At 38.5% G+C, this 23297-nt stretch overlaps 1 protein-coding gene across 7 annotated transcripts in view; it reads right to left on the bottom strand.

Annotated features, from left to right (window-relative positions):
* RBM6 (RNA binding motif protein 6) overlaps window positions 1-23297 on the bottom strand; it is a 104871-nt gene that overhangs the window by 60256 nt on the left and 21318 nt on the right. For 4 of the 7 annotated variants that reach the window (XM_019416880.2, XM_019416883.2, XM_019416881.2 and 1 more), the window contains 4 exons: window positions 22651-22759; window positions 17076-18354; window positions 15552-15641; window positions 14233-14302 (listed from right to left, as the gene is read on the bottom strand). In XM_019416880.2, coding sequence (XP_019272425.1) covers window positions 14233-14302; window positions 15552-15641; window positions 17076-18354; window positions 22651-22759 — 1548 coding nt within the window. Of the gene's footprint in view, window positions 1-14232; window positions 14303-15551; window positions 15642-17075; window positions 18373-22650; window positions 22760-23297 lie in introns of those variants that run through there. The other 3 variants (XM_053897792.1, XM_019416885.2, XM_019416887.2) reach the window with 3 other exon arrangements.

Genomic DNA, 23297 nt, shown 5'->3' with positions numbered 1-23297 from the left:
TCTCATGCTCACTTCATGAGAGGGAAGATGGGGTTGTAGAGAGGGGTTGAGCAAGCACAGGTGAAATTTGAAAATGATGTAATGCAACACAACTGTACATGAACATGATTACAATGGTTGTATTGTTATAGTGGGATAACTGGGGATTTTTTTTATAATTCACAGAAAAAGTTCTAGCAGACCTGTTCTACCACAGACCTAAACATTCTGAAAACAACCAACAAACTTTGCATTCAGAATTGCTAGGAACCATTTGGAATCATTAAGATGATAAACTCAGTGTTAACAGTCCCACAAAAAGATTCTTACCTAAAGTGTAAAAAATTCTTTTATTACGTTTTTCTTCTACCACCACATGCTGGAAGAAGCCTGGTGGCCTGATGGGTCTTTGCACTTATTTATAGGACTATTAAAAAGCATATTTTACTCCATTTTCTATTCCAAATGTGTAGATTTCTAAAAGAAATATGAATGCTCCTTACAGGTTTGGTTTTTTAGTTTAGTTTTGTTTTTTGGGCAGCTGAGGAGGATGAGAACAGGGAAAGAGAAGGAAATTTATAAAGATAACATTAAAATTTCAATTCTTGGGGCACCTGGGTGGCTTAGTCGGTTAAGCATCCGACTTCAGCTCAGATCATGATCTCATGGTTTGTGGGTTCGAGCCCTGCATTGGGCTCTGTACTGGCAGCTCAGAGCCTGAAGTCTGCTTCAGATTCTGTGTCTTCCTCTCTCTCAAAAATAAACATTAAAAAATAACTTTTTAATAAAAAAAATAAATAAAATTTCAATTCTTCTTCATATTCACTAATCACGTGGTTGTCTATTCTCCAAAAAAGTACCTGTGCTAAAAACTAACCAGGTGCTTAATAAGTGCTTATTAATAAGGTGCTTAAAAAGTACAGAAAACAAAGCCCTGACAAATAATATACAGTATCTTTTAGTCTCTACTCCTAAAAAAGCTGACTCAAGAGACGCTGACAAAGGTGGCCCTCAATTGTTCAAGTCAACTGTAATGTCTATACCAAACCACACTTTTGTAACAATTACACAGCAATATTTATTTAAGCAAATGAGATGAGTAGCCCTACATTCAAACTAGTCTAGAAAAACTCAACTAACATAAACAATTCTGGCTCAATTTCCCATTTGGAGGACTAAGTGACTTTGATAAAGCCCGGAATATACATACCAACTATGAAATGTAAAAAGAATTTTAAAGGATTTTAAAGGACATAGGCAGCGGGGAATCATGATGAACACTGAGTACAATGTATAGAATTGTTGAATCACTATATTCTACACTTGAAACTAAACTATACTGGAATAATAATTAAAAAACAAAAAGAAGTCATAGAGGGGCAAAGAGGTTGCTTTATTTTAGTGGGTATCTCTGAGGAAAAGAAAACACATTTTTTTTCTCTAAACAAGGATTATTATTTCTGTGGGAACAAAGCATTATGAATATAAAAAGCACCATGACAAATCTTAATAGAGATTCAAGATGGCTAAAGGTCCTATTTTCGTAATTCCATTTCATGGGGCTACAGGTTTTTAGAAGTAAAATATTATCAAGTTAGAGATTTTAACAAAAACCAAAACAGAACTGATCCAGGTATTTGAATTCCTATCAATGGGAATAATATACCAAAAGAGGCCAGTGTGCAAGATTTCTAAGAGGTACTTTGCCCTGCTAAACCCTCAGGTGAATATGCACCTGCAGCTTGCATTATGAAAATTAGGAAAATATCTGATTTATATGTCAACCTATAGTGTGGGAAGAATAGAATTGGACCCAGGAGGGGCCCCTGGGTGGCTCGGTAGGTTAAGCGTCTAACTCTGGATTTTGGCTCAGGTCATGATCTCCTGTTCCTGAGATCAAGCCCCGCCTCAGGTTCTGTGCTGAGCAAGGAGGCTGCTTGGGATTCTCTCCCCCCACCCCCCGCCCCCGTCTCTGTCCCTCCCCCAATCATGTTCTCTTTCAAAATAAACATTAAAAAAAAAAAAAAAAAGAACTGGACCCTATGAAATTCATTACACTGACATCTTATAAGCACTTTCAATCCTCTCCCCCTCAACTATGCACCTAAGGTTGCTGGTTTCTAACAAAAAAAGATGAAACAAGGAAGATACCCACTCATGATTACTTGCTAAATTTTTTAAAACTGCATATGGTTCTATTTTATTTAGTGCTCCATCTGTGCCAACTGATTATAAAAGAAAAAAAAAATGGGGGTGGGTTTCATTTTCAACTAGTTTTCAAAGTTCAAAATTAATCTTAGGGTCACTTCATCCTTATGATGGTTCTCTGGCCCCGGGATACCATTTGTTAGGAAATTCTCACCCTTATTTGATTCATTTCAATTCCAATGACATTAATAATGCTATGTGAGCATGGCGGAAGAGGAGGGTCCTTGCCCTCAGAGAGTCTGGTCTAAAGGAAGACTTATAAAATAGACAGGCATAGACTACCTCAAGATGCTATATAAGTCAGAAAAGGAAACAATTATTATTTTTTATTGAGACAGAATTACATAACATTGTATTGGTTTTAGGTACACAACATAATGGTTCGATATATGTGTATACTGCAAAATGATTACTACAATAAGTTTATAATTAATACCCATCACCACATACAGTTACCAATTTTTTTTTCTTGAGAACTTTTAAGATCTATTCTCTTAGCAACTTTCAAATATACAAAACAGTACTGTTAACTACAGTCATCATGATATACATTATATCCTCAGGACTTACTTATCTGGGCACAATTTTTTTTTTTAACATTATTTATTTATGTAATTTCTACACTCAATATGGGGCTAAAACTCAATATCCCAAGATCAAGAGTCACATGCTCTTCCAACTGAGCCAGCCAGGAGCCCCTGGGAACAATTATTCTTTACAAAGCCAATGATCTAGTTCAATTTTTGTTCACTTGAAAACAAACAATCTACAGAGCGAACAGCTGGAGTAAAAGAGGAACCTCTGCAGATCTACTTTTTTCCCCAGCCAATAACACTCTATCCTGGCAGGAAAGATCGTGTAAGTGTGGCAAAAGGATCACTGAAGAGAGGAGCAGCACCACTGAATGCTGTAGCAAACTGCCCATGTAGAGATAATCCCAGAACAAGAGAAGTCCCAGATGAGGGGTGACGTCTTTTCATTCCCACATCCCCAACACTAGCATAATACCTGGTACATGGTGCTGCTCAGTCCACACCACATCAATTGTAATGAGTATCTTCACTGGAGCAAGACACAAGAAAAGTAACTTCTACAGTTTGTATATATGCAGAAGCTAACTCACCACAAGCTCCCAGTCAAGCCACTTCTCTCTGGGCTTGGGTTATCCATACACCAAGTTGCAATGATGGTAACTTCTTTGCAGAGGGTTTCAGGAGTGCATTTCAGTACCCCTGTGCTTCTATTACAAAGCATTAGGGGGACGCCGGGGTGGCTCAGTTGGTTAAGTGTCCGACCTCAGCTCAGGTCATGAGCTCACAGTTCATGGGTTTGAGCCCCACATGGGGCTCTGTGCTGACAGCTCAGAGCCTGGAGCCTGCTTCAAATTCCATCTCCCTCTCTGCCCCTCCCCTGCTCGTACTCGGTCTCTCTCTCTCAAAAATAAATAAACATTAAAAAAATTAAAAAAGAAAAATAAAGAACAAAGCATTATTAGGGACTAAAGATCAAACAGTACCTGTGTTGCTGTTCCTCATATGTGCCCCAATATTAACATTTTAGCACTGATTTCCAGTTGATGCTAAGAATATACCTGCTTCTCCCACAGATCACAAAGCTGTTTTCATTTCAAGTGGGAGGAAAATATGTCCCAATCAACTTTTTTCCCATTGTCTTGGCCCTAGTGCCAAATTAGAGGACAACTCAACACTGTTCTAATGGGCTCTGGGAGGTTCCACAAAGATAATGGCTTCTGAGCTAGAAGTTGCTCAAGTTAACGGATCACACGGGCCCAGCCACTCACCTATTCCAGAAGTAAAACAGCATCCAGAGAAGGGTCAAACAACTGGCATTCTGTGAGACTCACACTTTGACCAGATCATAAGCCTAGGTCACCTATGCCTTATAACAGAAAACTGATGCCCAACTAAATTGACTGGATACCAGCCAGATCCACCTTTGAGAGCCCCATCTGTGGTAATATAGAAAGATATTGGGTCTCTGTTCCAGTTTCCTGGCGTGGAGTTTCTAAAACCCTTGGAACTTTCTGAGTGATAGGGTGATATGATGTCTTTTGTTCTAATGAGGTGACTCTTGGCAGGCTCCTAGACAGCATCAGGATGGGGCCTGGTGATCAAACTGTCCAAGCTTTGATTAGAAGTTTGGAACCTTTGGGGGCGCCTGGGTGGCTCAGTTGGTTGAGTGTCCAACTTTGGTGCAGGTCATGACCTTGCAGTTCGTGGGTTCAAGCCCTGCATCAGGCTCACTGCTGTCAGTGGGGAGCCTGCTGCAGATCCTCTGTTTCCCTCTCTTTCTGCCCCTCCCCCCACCCACACTCTCTCAAAAATAAATAAACAAATAAATAAATAAAAGAAAGCTTAGAACTTTTGGCCTCACCACTCCCACCCCTCAATTTGCAGGGAGGGGAAAGGAGCTGGAATTTAAGCTAATCACCAGCAGGTCAATGATTTAAACAACAAAATGCCTGCATAATGGAACCTCCATAAAAACCCCTCAATGGTAAGATCTGGAAAGTTTCCAGGTAAGTGAAAGCATCCACATGCATCTGTGTACAACTGTCTCTACTTTTTGTCTGATCACTTCCTGTAACATCCATGCAGTCCTATTTTATTTTACCTCCTCTGAAAATTAGGGAAGGTCGTTAACAATTATTTACTGACCTCTCTGACCAATAATTACCTCCAAACATTCATTTAGGTGTTATTCTTTTTTATATATTTTTTAATGGTTTTATTTATTTTTGAAGGAGAGAGAGAGAGAGACAGAGCATGAGCAGGGGAGGAGCAGAGAGAGGGAGACACAGAATCCGAAGCAGGTTCCAGCTCTGAGCTGTCAGTACAGAGCCCAACATGGGGATCAAACTCACGAACCACGAGATCATGACCTGAGCCGAAGTTGAACGCTTAACTGACTGAGCCACCCAGGCACCCCTAGGTGTTACTCTTTTTTAAAGCCTATTGCCTCTAAAAGTCCTATGTTTGCCATCCTCTAATGACTTTAGGATTAAAATAACTGAACATTTTTCATCAAGTTACCCAGAGTAGTAAACTTCAAACTTAAAGCCAAAAGAACCCATGATGCATGAGAACTCCCAGATTCCTTTGATTGATTATCCCAGATCCCTTAATTGATTTATAAGATTCTGTGGCCTAGTCAGAAGAGGAATACAGAACACTCATCCCATATACCCATTTTCCACAGAAACTGAAGTCTCTAAAGTCAAAGATTACAATACTCATGACAGCCAGCATATCCTCTGCACCACAACATGCTATAGGTATTACTTGGATAAATAAATCAATAAACAATAACACTGAACACTGTCCAATATTTTCAAAGGTAGAGCCATATACTAACCAGAATGGCACAGAGGCGCCTGGCTGGCTCATTCAGTAGTGTGTGACTCTTGATTAAAAAGGGGGTGGCTCTCTGCTGAGTGTCTGACTCTTGATTGCAGCTCAGATCAAGCCCTGCATCAGCGTCTGCACAGAGTGTGGAGCCTGCTTAAGATTCTCTCTCTCTCCCTCTGCCCCTCCCCTGCTTGCACTCACTCTTGGTAGGTAACACCAAAGAATGAATCGTAAGCTTTTCAAGGTTATAGGGTGTTGTTTTATTTTTAAATGATTAAAAAAAAGAGAGATGAAAATACAACAACATTTTCTAAGCACAGCATAATGAACTGAACTGAGACTAGGAACAATTAATTATGAACTCTACAAGTACCATTCAGTAGGCCATTAACATCTGTGCTGAAACTTGGTAAATATTCTATATACTCATGAAAATGCTTTTAAGAAATCAATCTTTATATGACTTGTCAACTGATTTTTAAGAAGGCTTAGCTTCTAAAACGGAGATGTAATTCATACCATAAAATACAACCTTTTAAAGTATACAATTCAGGGGCTCCCTGGACAGCTTAATTGGTGGAGCATGCAACTCTTGGTCTCGAGGCTGTGGGTTCAAGCCCCGCATTGGCTGTCGAGATTACTTAAAAATAAAATCTTACAGGGGCACCTGGGTGGCTCAGTCGGTTGAGTATACGACTTCGGCTCGGGTCATGATCTCACAGTCCGTGGGTTTGAGCCCCACTTTGGGCTCTGTGCTGGCAGCTTGGAGACTGGAGCCTGCTTCAGATTCTGTGTCTCCTCCTCTCTGCCCCTCCCATGCTCATGCTCTGTCTCTCTCTGTCTCTCAATAATAAATAAATGTTAAAAAAAATTTTTTTAACAAAATCTTTTAAAAAATAGTAAAAACAAAACAAAACAAAACGAAACAAAACAAAACAAAACAAGGGTGCCTGGGTAGCTCAGTCAGTTAAGCGTCTGACTTCAGCTCAGGTCATGATCTCATAGTTCCTGAATTTAAGCCCCACCTTTGGCTCTGCGCTGACTGTGGAGTCTGCTTGGGATTCTCTCTCTGCCTCTCTCCTACTGGCACACTCTGCCTGAAAATAAATAAACTTAAAATAAAGTGTACAATTCAGTGGTATGTATATTCAGAAAGTAGTGCCACTATGTAATTCCAAGAAAGCTTACGTGTAAATTAGAAGTGAAAAAGTAAGAAACATGGAAGCAGGTAAATACTGCTTTAATTTACATTCTGAGGGTAGAGAATTTAAGCTAGGAAAGGTGAACACAGGAGAGATGTTCTTGTGCAAGGGAAAAGTTAAAGGAAGAAGCCAATGTATTTTTTTTTTAATTTTATATGCACAGAGCCTGACACAGGGCTCGAACTCCAGAACCACGAGATCACAACCTGAGCCAAAGTCGGACGCTCAACAGATTAAGCCACCCAGGTGCCCCACCAATGTATTTTTATACCCTGTAAACAGTTTGTATGGATGGCCTCTATCTTCTGCCTATTGAAGGTAACTGTATAAATGACTTTTCCTACCTGGACTGAAGCTGGGAATCAACCAGGCTGCTACACTATTCAGGCTGATTAATGACCCTTTTATTCTTGCTACTCCAGCAGAAGAAACTGTTCCATGAGTTTCTACTAACCAACCAAAGGCACAGGAAGTGCTATCTCTCATATGACAGGTAACCCCCTCAAATGAGGGTAAAGGTCACAAACCACCCACGCTCTCTAACAGAACCTTCCATTCAGTGTTTAGGGCAGGAAACTTAAAAAAATGAAGTAAGGCAGGGCAACCTGGGTAGCTCAGTCAATTGAGTGTCCAACTCTTGATTTCAGCTCAGGTCATGATCCCAGGGTCAAGGAATTGAGCCCCACGTGTCTCCATGCTGAGCGTGGAGCCTGGTTAAGATTCTCTCTCTGAGGGCACCTGGGTGGCTCAGTTGATTAAGCATCTGTCTCTTGGTTTCGGCTCAAGTCATGATCTCACGGTTCATGAGTTCAAGCCTCACATCGAGCTCTGCACTGACAGCACAGAGTCTGCTTAGGATTCTCTCTCTTCCTCTCTCTCTCTACCCCTCCCCTGCTCGCACTGTCTCTCAAAATAAATTTTAAAAACTCAAACAAAAAAAAAGAAATCCTCTCTCTCCTCCTCTCACACATTCTCTCTCCCTCAAATAAAAATAAGGCAAATCCCAGGTAATTCCAAACAAGACTAAAATTAATTCTAGTTGCATTCACCTCTCCCCACACTTACCTGACCCCTCCAGCATCACATGGGATTCTCCTCTAGGTGTGTTGTCTGCACTTGGCCACAGGGTCTATCGACTACCTCTACAAGACTCATCCAGCCCTAAAAGGTGTCCCTTGGCTTCCTAGGCATTCCTGTTTTTAAAGATCTGCCACCTTTGCCTAAGGGTTCTCGGTAAACATCTTCCCCAAATGTGGAACCAAACCTAATTAAGATTCCTGGTTGAAAACAACACCTTCTTCAGTTTCACAAATTGACAAGTAAATGTGCTATTTTCCAATTAGCCTATGGTATTTCCTTAAAAACTAAAAATAATTACTTGTCTATTCTATAAATGCCAAAAATAATGTAAAAAAATATTCATTTGCATTTTCCAACTCACTTTTTCTAAATGATGTTAAGCTATTGCGTCTTTAGCTACCCCATTTGAATTACCATAAACTATACATGTTTTGTATCAGTGTCAATCCATTCCATAATGGACTTCTGCCCCTGAAGTGACAGATTGTCTCTGGGTTTTTCTTTTCTTAAAACTTCTATTTTATCAACATGGTCGTAAAAACTCAAACCATTTCAGGGGCGCCTGGGTGGCTCAGTCAGTTAAGTGTCCGACTTCAGTTTAGGTTTAGGTTGTGATCTCATGGATCTTGAAATCGAGCCCTGCATCGGGTTTTATGCTGACAGCTCAGAGCCTGGAGCCTGCTTAGATTCTGTGTCTCCCTCTCTCTCTACCCCAGCCCTGCTTGCGCTCTATCTCTCTCTTGTCTCTCAAAAATGAATAAATGGTAAAAAAAAAAAAAAAAAAAAAGAAAGAACAAAAACCCTCAAACCATTTCAACTGTGCAAAATGAAAGGATAGGATATGAGCCTGTTACAGAAATTGGACCCATTCATTGTATGAATGAACACTGAAAGATTCAAAGCAAGATACTCCTTCTTCCTAACACCACTTCCATCAGCCTTCTATCTTTGCTATACTGATTAATAAAACAGTACTACAATAATTCTATAGGGGTGCCTGGCTGGCTCAGTCAGAAGAGCGTGTGACTCTTGGTCTCAGGGTCATGAATTTGAGCCCCACATTGGGTGTAGAGATTACTTAAATAAATAAATAACAATTTTTAAATAATAATTCTGTAACACTTCAGTGAATTGAAGAATTCACTTCTATGAAGAAATGAAGAATTACTTTCTATGTCTCAAACATAGAAACATTGGGAAACATAATCCAAAAACTATGTCATCTGTTGCTTAAATAATACAAATTCCTTTGGAAAAAGTATCACAGCAAGTTTGTATACCATATAGTATGTAGTAAGTCCACCTAAAAACCAAGAGCAATTCTCTCTATATTCATAGGTTACAGAAACACTTTGAGAATGAGAACATCTACAACCATTCCAAGATCTCTGGAGGAGATATGCTACCTAAACAGAAAGTACAACTAAGGTCATAAAACAGCATCAACCCTACTCTAGCTCCCACCCCAGCTCAGTACAGCAGAAGTGGCATGAGGCAGACAAGGCAAGTGTTTGCCATAGGCTCCAAAAGCACAAAAGCATTAGTCTTTTTGACTTAAAGAAAGTGTACCTGCTTACTAAGTCTCTTTTAAATAGTGCCAAAAAGTTCTAGAATAAAGAATATAAACATAGTCAATCTAATGCAGTGGTTTCTCACAATTCAGGGCACATCAAAATCAAGTGGAACACCTGTTAAAGCAGAGACAGCTGGGCCTCACCCCCAGTTTATCATCTGGCAGGTCTAAAGTGAGGCCTGAGAATTTGTATTTCAACAAGGTCTGAAGTAGTGCTGACACTGCTGGTCCAGCACCCACTCGGAGAACCACTGCTCTATTGTTCACAGAAGCTGTTCACTGTAGTCTTTATCTTGCAAGATTTCTAATCATTTAACAATAAAATATATCAGCTGCATGTCAGTTTTTAAAATTTTTTAACGTTTTATTTTTGAGAGAGACAGAATATGAGCAAGGGAGGGGTAGAGAGAGAGGAAGACACAGAATCCAAAGCAGGCTCCAGGCTCTAAGCTGTCAGCACAGAGCCTGACAGGGGGCTCAAAATCTCGAACTGTGAGATCATGACCTGAGCCGAAGTAGGATGCTTAATTGACTAAGCCACCCAAGGCACCCCAGTTGCATATCAGTTTTTCAACTTTTTACTGAAAATAATTTCCAAGTTACAAAAAAGTTACAAGAATAATAGCACAAACACATGCATACACCTGTTACCCAAACTCAGCTACTGATATATCTTGTTGTGTCTATTTTATCATTATTCTCTTCCTCCCTTCTCCATATGCATCAAATATTTTTCCCTAAACCACAGGAGAGAAAAAAGTATACACCATGGTCCTTCACTCCTAAAAACTTCAGCGAGTTATTTCTTAATAAGGATATTCTCTTATTACTCTTATTTAAATTCTCTTAGATACAGTAGTTAACCAATTTCGGTGAATTTAACATTGATACACTACCACAACCTATATACAGAACAGTTCCATTGTGCCCCAAAATTGCCATGTTTCTTTCTACTTTCCAAATCCTCCCCCAACACCCTGGCAACCACGATTTTCTATTCCTATCATTTTGCTTTTTCCAGAATGTCACAGAAATGGAATCATATTGTATACAGTCTTTTTAAAAATTAGATCAAATACATATAACATAATATTTACCATTTAACCATTTTGAAGTATGCGATTCAGTGGTATTAAGTACATTCACAATGTTATATAACCATCCCCACTATCTATTTCCAGAACATTTTTATCACCCCAAAAGGAAACCTTATACCCATTAAGCAGTCACTCTCCATTTCCCCTCCTCCAGCCCTTGGTAACAACTAAATTACCCACTCTGCTTTCTTTTTGTACAGATATGTCTATTTTGGATATTTTATATAAATGGGATCATATCAGGGGTGCCTGGGTGGTTCAGTCAGTTAGGCCTCTGGCTCTTGATTTAGACTCAGGCCATGATCTCACGGTTTGTGGGACTGAGCCCCACATCACGTTCTGCACTGACAGTGCCAAGCTTGCTTGGCATTCTCTCTCTCCCTCTCTCTGGCCCTTCCCCACTCCTGTGCGCTCTCTCTCAAAATAAATAAACACTTTAAAAAACGGGATCATGTGAGAGTATGTGCTCTTTTGTGCCCAGCTTCTTTCACTCAGCACAATATTTTCAAGATTCATCCAAGTTATAGCATGTATCAGTATTTCATTCCTTTTTATGCAGCATGTAGCCTTTTGAATCTGATTTCTTTTACTTAGTATAATACCTGAAATTCATCCATTTTTAATGTTGAATAGTATTCCATTGTATGTACATACCAAAGTTTATTCATCCAGTCACCAAAACACATGTCACTCCTGATACTTTTTCAAGGAGTGTAATGTTACTCAAGGTAATTTACAACTAATGGGGTTATAACATATTTACAAATGGCAAAAAACCTCAGATATACACAACATTATGTAGGTTCACAATTCTTATCTGCAATTCTAAAAGCCCAAAATCTCTTAAATATCAAGGTTTTTGGTAAATTTTCAGGTCATGTGAAGTCATTTGGAAACAAATCCTGACCAGTACTATACTGAGTCCTTTACTGTCTTTAGTCAGTCCTCTTAGTGAGAATATTCATATATTTTGAAGTATTACTATGTTTTGTATACATCCCACTGGGGGATAGAATTCATATATGATCTACATACCACATTATCTTTCTATATTCAGAAAAAGTTATAATTTTGACTTTTGATCCCACAGATTTTGGATAAAACTTGTAGCCCTGTACTTACACAGCTCTAAATGAAACAAAAATTAAATTGATAATTACTAAAGTCAGTGAGCAGGCATTAGTCTTTTTTTCTGTTACAGACTGCCCCCCCCCCCCGCCCCATTACACCAGTGAAAAGGACGAACTCTACCCTACAGTCCCCTTATGAGCAATGTCCATCCCACAAGATCATTGCAGGTTATCACACAACCTAAAAAAACTAACTGCCATTCATAAAAGTCACCTTTTCTGCTAAAATACACATACAGTCTTTTAACAAGCAACTGTTAAAGTTCTTAAAACATCTGATTGCTCCAAGGCATATTCTTCAGCAGATATGACTGCATTGCTATGGAACCTAAATGACCCTTTACTGTTGATCACCTGAGAGGAGATCATAGCTGCTCTCTATATACTTCACAGATATTCACTCATTCCATGCATACTGAGAACGCATCAGTGCCAGACACAGTGGCAAGTGCAACAGGAGGGAACAAGACAGACAAGGCTCCTGCTGTCATGGAACTTTCTAGTGGGAGGAATAAGACACACAAAACCACTGGAAAATAAAAGTGATAGATCCTATGACAACAAACCAGGATATGATGAAAATAACTAAGGAGTGATTTTGGAGTAGGTAGTGAGGCAAGCCCCTGAGAGGTGAAACTGAAGCCATGAACTAAATCCCAGAAGACAAGTGAGGATCAGAGGGGAGAACAGTGCAAGGGCCCTGACAGAGAAAGAAGTCTGTATTTGGTCAAGCCTACAGAAAGGCTCAGTGTGGCTAGAGCATAATAAGAAAGGTGGAGAGCAGTACGGGATGAGGTCAAACAGCTAAGGGCCAGCTCATGCAGGATTCTGTAAGTCAGAACAAGGAGTTGCAAATTTCTTGCAAGTGAGATGGAAAACCTTTAGACGATTTCTGGCATGGCAATAACATGATCTGACAGGTATTTTCAAAATTTCATTCTACTTGCCATGAAGAAATGGATAACATGGGACTAGTAATCCAGTTATCTCATTTAAAACAAAAGAAACATTAATACATCATTACTTCATATAATAAAATGCCAAGAAAAGAGTGTATTTCCTGAAAGGTGATTTTTTTTTAACCACTGTCTTAAATTATTTTACAGGAATATTAATTAATGTCTTACATCTGCCAATTATTATTCTAACAGCTACTACAGTAAGCAAATTTAAGAACTTCTATGGACCTTATAAATTAATATAAGCATTACTCTGCTAATAAATCTGACAATATATAAATTCAGTCAGTACTAAAGAAATGAAGAGTTTAAATTGCTATTTAAACATCAAGACATCTCCTTTCCAAATATACCAATGCTTAACGAAAACACAATTAAGGAAATAAGACCAAAGCTGAGGTTACTGCTGTCAGTTGAAAAATAACTGCAGCCTATAAATTCTTTTAGTTCCTAAAGATAATAGTGAATGAATAAAGTGTGTATGAGACATGCGCACGCGCGCACAAAGACGTGAATGTGTGAATGTGTAAGAACATAACTACTCTTCTGTTTTCACAAACTCAGAATTGATGCTTTTAAAACAAAAAAATAATTAGCTTTCTAAAAAATAATGTTTCTGAGTTTATTCTCAATTTACAGACCAACTATTTCTAGACATGACACAAATATCAAATTACTTCAAGCACAAAAATTTATTTTTATGGATAGTTTCCCTCTGCGGAACCAAACAGAAAAAGCAGCTACCTAGTTAACATGAAAAATTTATTCCATGTAAATTGTTTAGAAGTAAACTATATCCTCAAAACACAGCACACTCTTTCTTGAAGAGTTCTTAAATTTGGATTACTAAAATTCTGTAAATAGATTAATGGTCTACTTTCTTCAATTGAAAATTCTGCAAAAGACACCACTTAAAGATTACTTTCATATTTAAATCATTTCATATTATGTAACCTAAAAATATCAGTCGATACCTTGAATGCCTAACATTTCACTTCCACTTTTTCTGTAATGTATTAAGATTTGAAGGAACTGACCAAACTTGGCACTCTAAGACACTAGGAGGATATTATGAAAAGTTTAATCTGCAGTTCAGACCACAGAGCAGAGGTCAAAGAGAAAGCTCTTCTGGATCTATCCATGAATTTCAACAAAACAGCTGTTGCAGGACTTCATTCTCAGAGCAAGACTGAAAATTCAAGAAACCACTAATTTGTACAATTTCTCTGGAAAGTTGTAAATGTCACGCTGAAGCAATGAAATATAAATTTTTAAATACAGTAAGTTTATTAAATCCTATGGGCTCATACATAAAAACACCACCACCATGAAGAACATAAACAGCAAGTTTAACGATTATATAAAATATATTCAGGGGTAAATGCTACAACACTCACTTTAGATCTCACAGGCACCCAGAAGAACTGGAACAATGCATCCTCATCGCCCATGTGTGGACAAACAGCCACAAAGAACCACAGCTAAGACTAAAGCTGGCTGTTATTTGAAGACATCAACAGGAGACTTCTGGAAATCTTAACTGTGGTTTCTTAAAAAAATTTTGAGTAGCACATGATGCAGAGATCTGACAAATACCCTTCCTAACCCAAGGCCACATGCACGTCCAGAAACTCACCTGTGTTATACTCCTTCAACTGCAAGTCCTTTACAGGCGTGCCATCAGGAGTCCGAAAGGCATTAAGAATCTGCAAGAATACGGTGTTTACACTAATGACACAAATCATTATCTAACACTGAATATTTAACTTTCCTTTTTGTTTTTATTCTATATAATTTAAAGCAATCATTACTTTATAAAGGCAAAATTAACCCATGCATACTCTAGGCACTCAAAACTGTTAATGAGTAGAACATAATTATTAAAAAATTCCTAAGTACGTAAAAAAGGCAGAAAGAGCATAACTGTCAAGAACTTGAGCTTTGAAATCAGACTGCCTACATTTCAAGCCTCTCCTGCTCTCTTGCTGTGTAACTTTTCAGTGCCAAGTTTCTCATCTGTTAAAGAGAAGATGATGCCCTGGGCTCAAGTCAGTAGAGGGCCATGGCACCTAACTCCCTCACACCTAGTCAGTTCTTTTCCTCATCTTCAAATGGATTGTTCTCTCCCAGCAGTCAGGCTTGGCTCAAATGTCATTTTCTTAGTGATGCCTTCCCCAAATACCCGATCAAAAACAGCCCCTACCCCAGTTACGCTCTACACCTTTATTTATCTTCAGAGCATTTATCACTACCTGAAATTATGGGGTTTTGTTTACTTTTTTATTATCCATGGAGGCAGTGACTTTACAATATCCACTGCTATATTATTCAGTGCCCAGCATATGCTTAATATTTACAGGGAATGAATAAAGAGTACCTATTCATAAGGTACTGTGATAATTAAAGAACTAATGCATGTAGATGTCACGTAATGCCTGGCACAGAGTAAGCAGTTTGCTCTTCTTATTGTAATATTCTGACCAGATTTCCCTGTAAGTTCAGCTATAATTTAGTCAGCCAGTCCTTTAACAATGACGAGTTAGGCAGCTCCCAGTTCTTACTGTTGTAAATAAACTGCCTCTTTATGTATGCAATCCAATCCTCCCTCTTAGATTATGCCCTAAAGGATGATTATCAGGTCCAAGGACAGCAATTATTTGTCAAAATTTTTTGTTTGTTTGTTTGTTTGTTTTTAACAAACCCTACCTCAGTGAGTGAACGTATAACTGCTGAAACCTAAATAAGTTCTATGGATTGTACCAAAGCCAATTTCCTGGTTTAGCTATTGTCCTGTAGTAATACAAGACGTTAACCCTGCAGGAAGGACACCCAAAACTTCCATGTACATTTCTTTGCACCTTCTTGTGAATCTATTAACTTTTCAAAATACAAAGTCAAAAAACATTTTTTTAATTGACAGAAAAAAAAAAAAGGAAAAAGAAGAAAGAGGCTTACCTCTTCTTTTGTGGCATTTTCAGGCACCCCGCTTAATCGAATAAGCTTGCTTGGTTTCTCCTCACTTGGGCCAGTCCTATAATCTTGATCCTTGAATCCACAATAAAAGATTATTTCAGAAATGAGTATATGTTAGTATGCAAATGAAAGTGAAGGTAAAATACAGGTTCTTAGGAGCAAAATCAAAATGACTTGCATCATATAAGGTATGAAAAACTATAATTTTCTCTATTTTTTTGAGTTCCAAAATTTAATTTCAAATCATTAGTATATAAGTGTGCTAAAACCAAGGCTCACTGAAGAGTCTTGGAATATAAAGCAGAGCATTAAGAGAAACAACACTGAACAGGACTTATAATTAGGGGAAAAAAACATATTCTCAAAAATATAATTTTCTTTTCCTGAATGAGAAAATAGAAAAAATTCTTAAACCAGATGCCATTTGTCAAAGATGTCAACTATAAACAAATTTCAGAACAAGACCAAAAGGTGTCATCTGACCATACAACTTAACAGTACAATTCAGAGAAATACGCATTTTCCATATTCACAAAAGCCTTAACTCCGATGTCTTTTACTCTTGAAAATATCCTGAACAATAAATTATATAGTCAATCAGCTCTAACATTCTCAAAATCCATTTGGTTAGCATGTCTTAGGATTACTGTCCAAAATAACAGTAACCTGAGTAGAGATGAGTAAAGTCTATTTCAAAGATAATATTTGCATTAACCAACTGCAAACATAATTCTCTTCTCTTAGATTATATATGTTAAATTATATATTATATATATTGAAATTCAACAATTAAGTTAATTAAGTTAACTGTAAGAATATACCTGCAATATTACCATCACTTCCTTACAACTAGGAAGACTCCTAGGTATTCTGTATATCCTAAATGAGTTTAAACAAAAAAATGGACCCTACGGTGCCTAGGTGGCTCAGTCGGTTGACTGTCCGACTCTTGGTTTTGGCTCAAGTCATGACCTCCAGGTTTGTGGCTTCAAGCCCTGCGTAGGGCTCTGGGCTGATGGCACGGAGCCTGCTTGGGATTCTCTCTCTCTATCCCTCTCTATGCCCCTCCTCTGCTTGCTTGCACAGATGAGCTCTCTCTTTCAACATAAATAAATAAACGTAAAACAAAACAAAACAAAACATAGAAAATGTTCCCTAAATAGCTACAAGGCCTGACTAGCAAGAATTTAGAGAACCAACTCCCAAAGACATACTTTCTAACTAAATTATCCCAATGCATTTCAATCAGCACCATAAAGCAAAATAAGAGATACATGAGCTGCTCTAGAGATGTACATTCCATTCCTGAATATACATTTTGGGTTTATTTTTTTTAAGGATTTTATTTTTAAATAATCTCTACATCCAACCTGGGGCTCTAATTTACAACCCTGAGATCAAGATTCACATGCTCTACTGACTGAGCAAGCCAGGAGTCTCCCAGGACCAAGGATCCTGGACTCTACACTTCATCCAGCAGAAAAGCAATCTACTCCATTAACATACCTGAAGGTCCCGTTGGGCATCTCGGGAAGTTTTGCCCTCTGGAAAAGACTTGCTCTGGCCATAGGCAAATATTTGGCTTCCTGGCAGCCTGTGATCCACATCACGGTACTCCATGCTTCTGTAATCAGTGTCTTCCCGGCCAAGAAAGTCCAGACCACCTTCTTCTTTAAACACACCAGCATCTGAACTCTGTTGCTCACCTCCAGAAAGCTGTGACTTGTCTTGGTCTTGAAGTGGACTTTCGCTGTTCTGAAAGTCCGATGAAGACTCATGTTCAAAGGCTACATCTTGTTTTTCTCCTTCTCTTGTTTCTGAATGTTCAAATTCTCCTTTCTGAATGCCAAAAGCAGGCCTTTCTGTTGTATGGTCATGTGTGGATTCTTCTCTCTTGTTCACGTTCATACCAGAATGTTCTCTATCTTGTGTAGAGGGTTGTATGTAATCCAAAATATTTGGATCCACAGAGGGCATCTCCCTATCTTTAAACTCCATACAAGGTCCCACCTCTCTGCTCCTAAAATCCTGATCAGTCCTGGACCGGTGTCTACCTCTGAAATCTGAGTGTGGCGTATCCCTGTCCCTAAAGTCTAGATCACTAGTACCTGAACCTCGGCCTCTAAAGTCCACCTGTGTTCCGTCTTTGTCCCTGAAGTCCAAATCAGATACATCTCTATTCCTAAAATCAGAACGGGACTGATCTCTGGCCCTGAAATCCAAATCCGACAAATCTCTTCCCCTAAAATCTGCATGGGATCCATCCCGGCCTCTGAAATCTAAATCATAAGTGCCCCGGCCCCTGAAGTCAGATGAAGGAGCATCCCTACCTCTGAAGTCAACAGTGTGAGCATCCCTGTCTCTGTAGTTCATGTGAGATGTCTCCCTACCTCTATAATCCATAGAAGTACCATCTCCACCCCTATAGTCCATAGGTGGTCCTTCTCTATCCCGAAAATCCCCAGAATGTATGTCCCTACCCCTGAAGTCCAACTGTGATGAATCTCTGTTCTGGAAATCAGAAGATGAAAAATCTCCCCCCCTGAAATCATGTCCAGGTCCCTCCCCTCCTCGATAGTCACCATGCGGTCCGTCTCTAGCGCCATAGCTGAAAGAATGCTCCTCTACATTTGCAAAGGGAGGCCCCGAATGCCCCTGGAAATCAAAGGGAAGTGAATCTCTGCCAGGAAAGTTGCCAGAGTGTCTCTCTTGAGCATGACTCTTAAGGGGAGGAGGAGGATAATCCCTGTTCCACCCGGGAGCAAACCTTTCTTCTTGGCTCCCACTGTAGAAACAAAGACAGTGTTATTCATATTGTCCAGAGAGTTTGAAATCTACACACCAGCATATTCTTCTCTAATCACAGCACATTCTTCTGCAAACATTTTTTTTTTTGGCAGAGTTCTGTAACAAGGTCCTAGATCTGCAGAAAACAGCAATGTTTTGCTATTTTAAGACGAAGTGGCGGAGTAAACTTTTATGCTCCCATTTCAGAACACGAGGAAAGTCAACACAAGGTTCTCAACATGACTGCTGCAGAAAAAGCTTTCACCCAGTCCTGCAACAGGGAAAATCCGCAACACCAGATAAGCTAGCAATGGTGACACACTACAAAAATTTCCATTTCCTACAGCCAGGGAACTTAGAATTCCAAGATCAACATGATGATTCCTATACATCAAATAAATCAATGCACCATAAATGTATGACAGTAAATTTTAGGCGGTGTCTTTCTCATTTCAGCATACAGGGATAACATTCCAAAATATTTGATTACAGCTACAGCATGGACACTACCTAGATCAGAATGAATGCAGGTCCAAAATGAAAGAACACTGGCTGTATATCACCAGCAGGAGAACACAAGTGTATACCAGCTGAGCATCAGCCCTGGCTGTATCTAAAATCCAGTTCTACAGTGGCTCCACCTAGAAGCGCTCTCACCTGGGTCCTAATATTAATACTATCCAAGAGTATCACAAAAGGCAGCATGAAATCATGCCACGAAGCGTTCATACATCAACCTAGCCAAGCAACAGCATCCAGAAGCTTAATGCTGAAAGGGACTTAGAGCATTAGGCCTTCAAGTATTATCTCCAAGTCCCAAAAGCTGATATTCCAGAATCTAATGCCTCATGCTATTTTTTAATAGTAATAAAATATATTTAAAAAATAAGCAAAGTAAATATTAAATTCACATTGTCAGTTTACAAAACTCAAGAGATAAATGAGAACTGCTCTAGTCTTTCATTCTACCCAAATCTTCCCTAACCTTCAGACCATTTTACATGCTTTGGCTTTGGTAAAAGGGAATTTAAATCTGCAATTAGATACCTAGATCCTAAGCTTGAGGGGAAGGAGAGAGCATGAAAAAGGAAAACATGAAATGATCTGAAGGGTTATCTGCTATTTTGCAGTAAAACAAAAGTATTATATTAGGAAATCAAGTCCAAATCAGCTATCTTCTTCCAGAATATATAGGTTCTATTGTATGACCCTTCTGAGCACAGACTACACCACCAGAGAAAGACTTGAAGGACACTCAGTTCAGGAGAAAGTTACAAGGCCAAATCCTTTCTTAAAATAATAGGACTTCAACAACAGTAACCTGAACATTAGAATGATGTATATTTAATAGATTTCCAGAACATGATGATTTCTATTAGCTCCCATTAACATTAATTATGTCTATGTGGTTCATCATAAGAGGAGCAAGTTTAAATGTTCTTCATAATACAGTATTGCACTAAAACTGATGCATTACCACTAACTCTAGTGTTTTATTTAAAATCATCAAATCCCAATAATTAGCTTACAGTAAGCCTCAGTAGATAGACACTTATGGGTGCTGAGGCATCTAAATCTACATGTTTTCTGACCAGAATGCATCTAACACTGTCTTTGAATACTGCCCTAAGATCATCTTACTCTCTTAAGTTGGGAAGATCAAATTCATCTAGAGTAACCTACCCCTACCATACTTTAGGGTTCTTAGAACTGTATTTTATGCAAGATACAGTTCTATTAACGTAAAATAGCAGCGACTACAAAAGCCATTTTCAACCAAATAAGATAAAACGTAAGAAGTTAAAATGAAATAATCATTTTCCTACAAGATATCTTTTTTAAAATCCAGAGCATAAGTCTTCCAAAAACTTATGCTATATAAACTATGTCTCCCTTTTAGTCAAAGATCTTAAAAATAGCATGTAATAACTTATTTAAAATGAAGGGAAATATGACAATAAATTTCATATTTTAAAAAAAAGGAACTAGTAAAACGGATCTCTGGTTACAGAAGGAAAAAAAATGAAGGTGGGGAAATAGAATTTTAAATAATAAATTGGTGAAAAGAAAAATGTTCTAAAGACTTTTTTTTTTTAAGTTATGCAATAGAGCTAAGGTTACCCAACATTTCTTGAGGCTTATCTAAACAATCTAAATTAGGTTAATTTGTATAAGAAACAGCCTTATTTACAAAACAGTCATCCATAAATATGGGCAAAAAAGGATAAATTACAATCTAAATATTTAAAAATGTTAAAGTATAAGCCCACTGATCTAGATTAGGGATTGGTAAAGTTTCCACAAAGAGCCAGACAGTATTGATATTAGGCTTTGCAGTCTTTAATTTTTTTTTTTTTTTAAACGTTTATTTATTTTTGAGACAGAGAGAGACAGCATGAACGAGGGAGGGGCAGAGAGAGAGGGAGACACAGAATCGGAAGCAAGCTCCAGGCTCTGAGCCATCAGCCCAGAGCCCGACGCGGGGCTCGAACTCGCGGACCGGACCGCAAGATCGTGACCTGAGCTGAAGTCGGACGCTTAACCGACTGAGCCACCCAGGCGCCCCAGGCTTTGCAGTCTTGATCACAACTATTCAACTTTGCCATTGTGGCATGGAAGCAATCATAGACAATTTAGAAACAAATGGCTGTGTTCCAATAAAACAAAAGTGAGCTGCAGGCTATAATTTACTGACCACTGACACACACCTTAAATTTTAAAAGGAAAAACATACCCAGCATCACCACCATTGCTTTAATTTAAAGACCGCTGAGCAGAAAGACCCCTATCGTTTAGTATGTATGAAACACTAGCTTTACTAAATATTATATGGATTTAAGAAACCCAGTTCTCAACCTAAATTTTTCATTGGAATCCCAAGCTTCAGAATAGTGAGAACACTTTTTGAATTTGCATGATACACTTTGCAGATTGCCAATCCAAAAGAAAATTTACTAGTAACAGAAGTTTCAAGGGAACATCAATATTTTTTAATGTGTAATATTATAGGTTGGATTTCTTTGCCATACACAAAGTAAAACCATAAAAATCACATTCCTTTGGCACCTTATTGTCAGCACAATGCAAAGGTTTTAAAAATACAATCATCAGTATTTGTTATATTGGCTATAAAAAAATTAACTCCCTGCAAATCTAAAATATAATCTACTACTAACTGAATGGTACTACTTTCTCAACTTCTCTTTGTACCCAGTAATCCCTAAAATTGAAATGTACCTCAGAAAATTGCATTAAGTAATTATTTTTTCCTGATAACTATTTTGGTAACTGAAACACAATGTGCTGTGGGCAAAACATAGCTCTGGATTCTAAACATAAATTAGTGAAATTAATAAAATGTTTATGTACATATATAAATGTTTATGTACGTTTTTGCTAGCTTTCCTTTTTAGCCACATTATGTATTACTTTCTTAAAAGAAACAGAAAAATAATGATCAGGGGATAATTTTTTAATATTTAAAAAAAGTGCTAAGGGGCACGTGGGTGGCTCAGCCAATTAAGCGTCTGACTTCGACTCAAGTCACAATCTCACAGTTCATGGGTTCAAGCCCCAAGTTGGGCTCTGTGCTGACAGCTCAGAACCTGGAGCCTGCTTTGGATTCTGTGTCTCCCTCTGTCTCTGCCTCTCCCCTGCCTATACTCACTCTTTCTCTCTCTCTCAAAAATAAATAAACATTAAAAAAAAAAAAAAAGGCACTAAAACACAAAACACTTGGTAAGCTTGGTATTCAACCTCACAGTCACTTTGGAAAGGACCAGAATTTTTTTTTAAGTTTATTTATTTATTTATTCAGAGAGAAAGAGAGAGACAGAGAGAGACAGCATGAGCGGAGGAGGGACAGAGAGAGAATCCTAGGTAGGCTCTGTTCTGTCAGCAAGGGGGCATGAACTCACAGCCCTGAGATCATGACCTGAGCTGCTCTGGTTTTTTAAAAATAACAGAAACTATTTAAAAAATGTCTAGGGGTTCCTGGGTGGCTGAGTCAGTTAAATGTCTGACTCTTGGTTTCAGCTCAGGTCATGATCTCATGGTTGTGAGACGAAGCCCTGAGTCAGGCTCTGCACTGGGCATGAATGAAGCCTGACTGAGATCTCTCTCTTCTGCTTGCTCGTGTGTGTGTGTGTGTGTGTGTGTGTGCGCGGGCACACGTGCTCTCTCTAAATAAATATACAAACAAGAGCTATTTTTGTACAAAGTAAGTATTCCCCTTTATGGCAGACCAAAAAATGTCATCATTACAAAATTTCAATGTTCAAATTTCAAGACTTACCGAAAAGGTCCTGTTCTGTTAGCAGATCGAGAATCCCCCCACATCTCTATGTCAAGAGGGCCCAGTAAATAAATCCTTTTGCTACCAAACTGTGTAGTTATAGTAGTACCTGTATATAACAAACCACAAAAAACAAACACATTAGAACACGAAGTAAAGGCTAAACTAATTTCTGCCACCCTGGCTTATCAGGAACAACAGCAGGGATATTTTTAGAAGTCACTTTTAAACATTTACTTATTACTTTATAACAAGAGAAATACATTAAAAAAATTTTTTTAGAGCAAGAGAGAGAACGCACAAGAGTAGGGAAGAGAAAGAAAGAGAGAGAGAGAGAGAGAGAGAGAGAGAATATATCTCAAGCAGGCTCCACACTCAGTGCATAGCCCAATGCAGGGCACAATCTCATGACCCTGGAATCATGACCTGAGCCAAAATCAAGAGACAGACACTCAACCAGATTAAACCACTAAGTGCCCCAAGAAATTCACTTTTAAATATGTGTACCCTGGGGCATCACAAATTTCTCAATGTACTAAGAATGCTTTACACTTACTAAATACTTACTAATTTTTCCAGCATCCATTCACCTTCCTTTTTGGAAACAGCATCTCAACACTGACACCATTCTCAGTCTGTGGTTGAGC

Source organism: Panthera pardus, unplaced genomic scaffold (genome assembly GCF_024362965.1).
Source record: "Panthera pardus isolate Hobbes unplaced genomic scaffold, ASM2436296v1 HiC_scaffold_8, whole genome shotgun sequence".
In the NCBI taxonomy this organism is placed as follows: Eukaryota; Metazoa; Chordata; class Mammalia; order Carnivora; family Felidae; genus Panthera; species Panthera pardus.
Note: the sequence above shows the minus strand (reverse complement) of the source record. Positions and strands in the feature narration are given on the sequence as shown.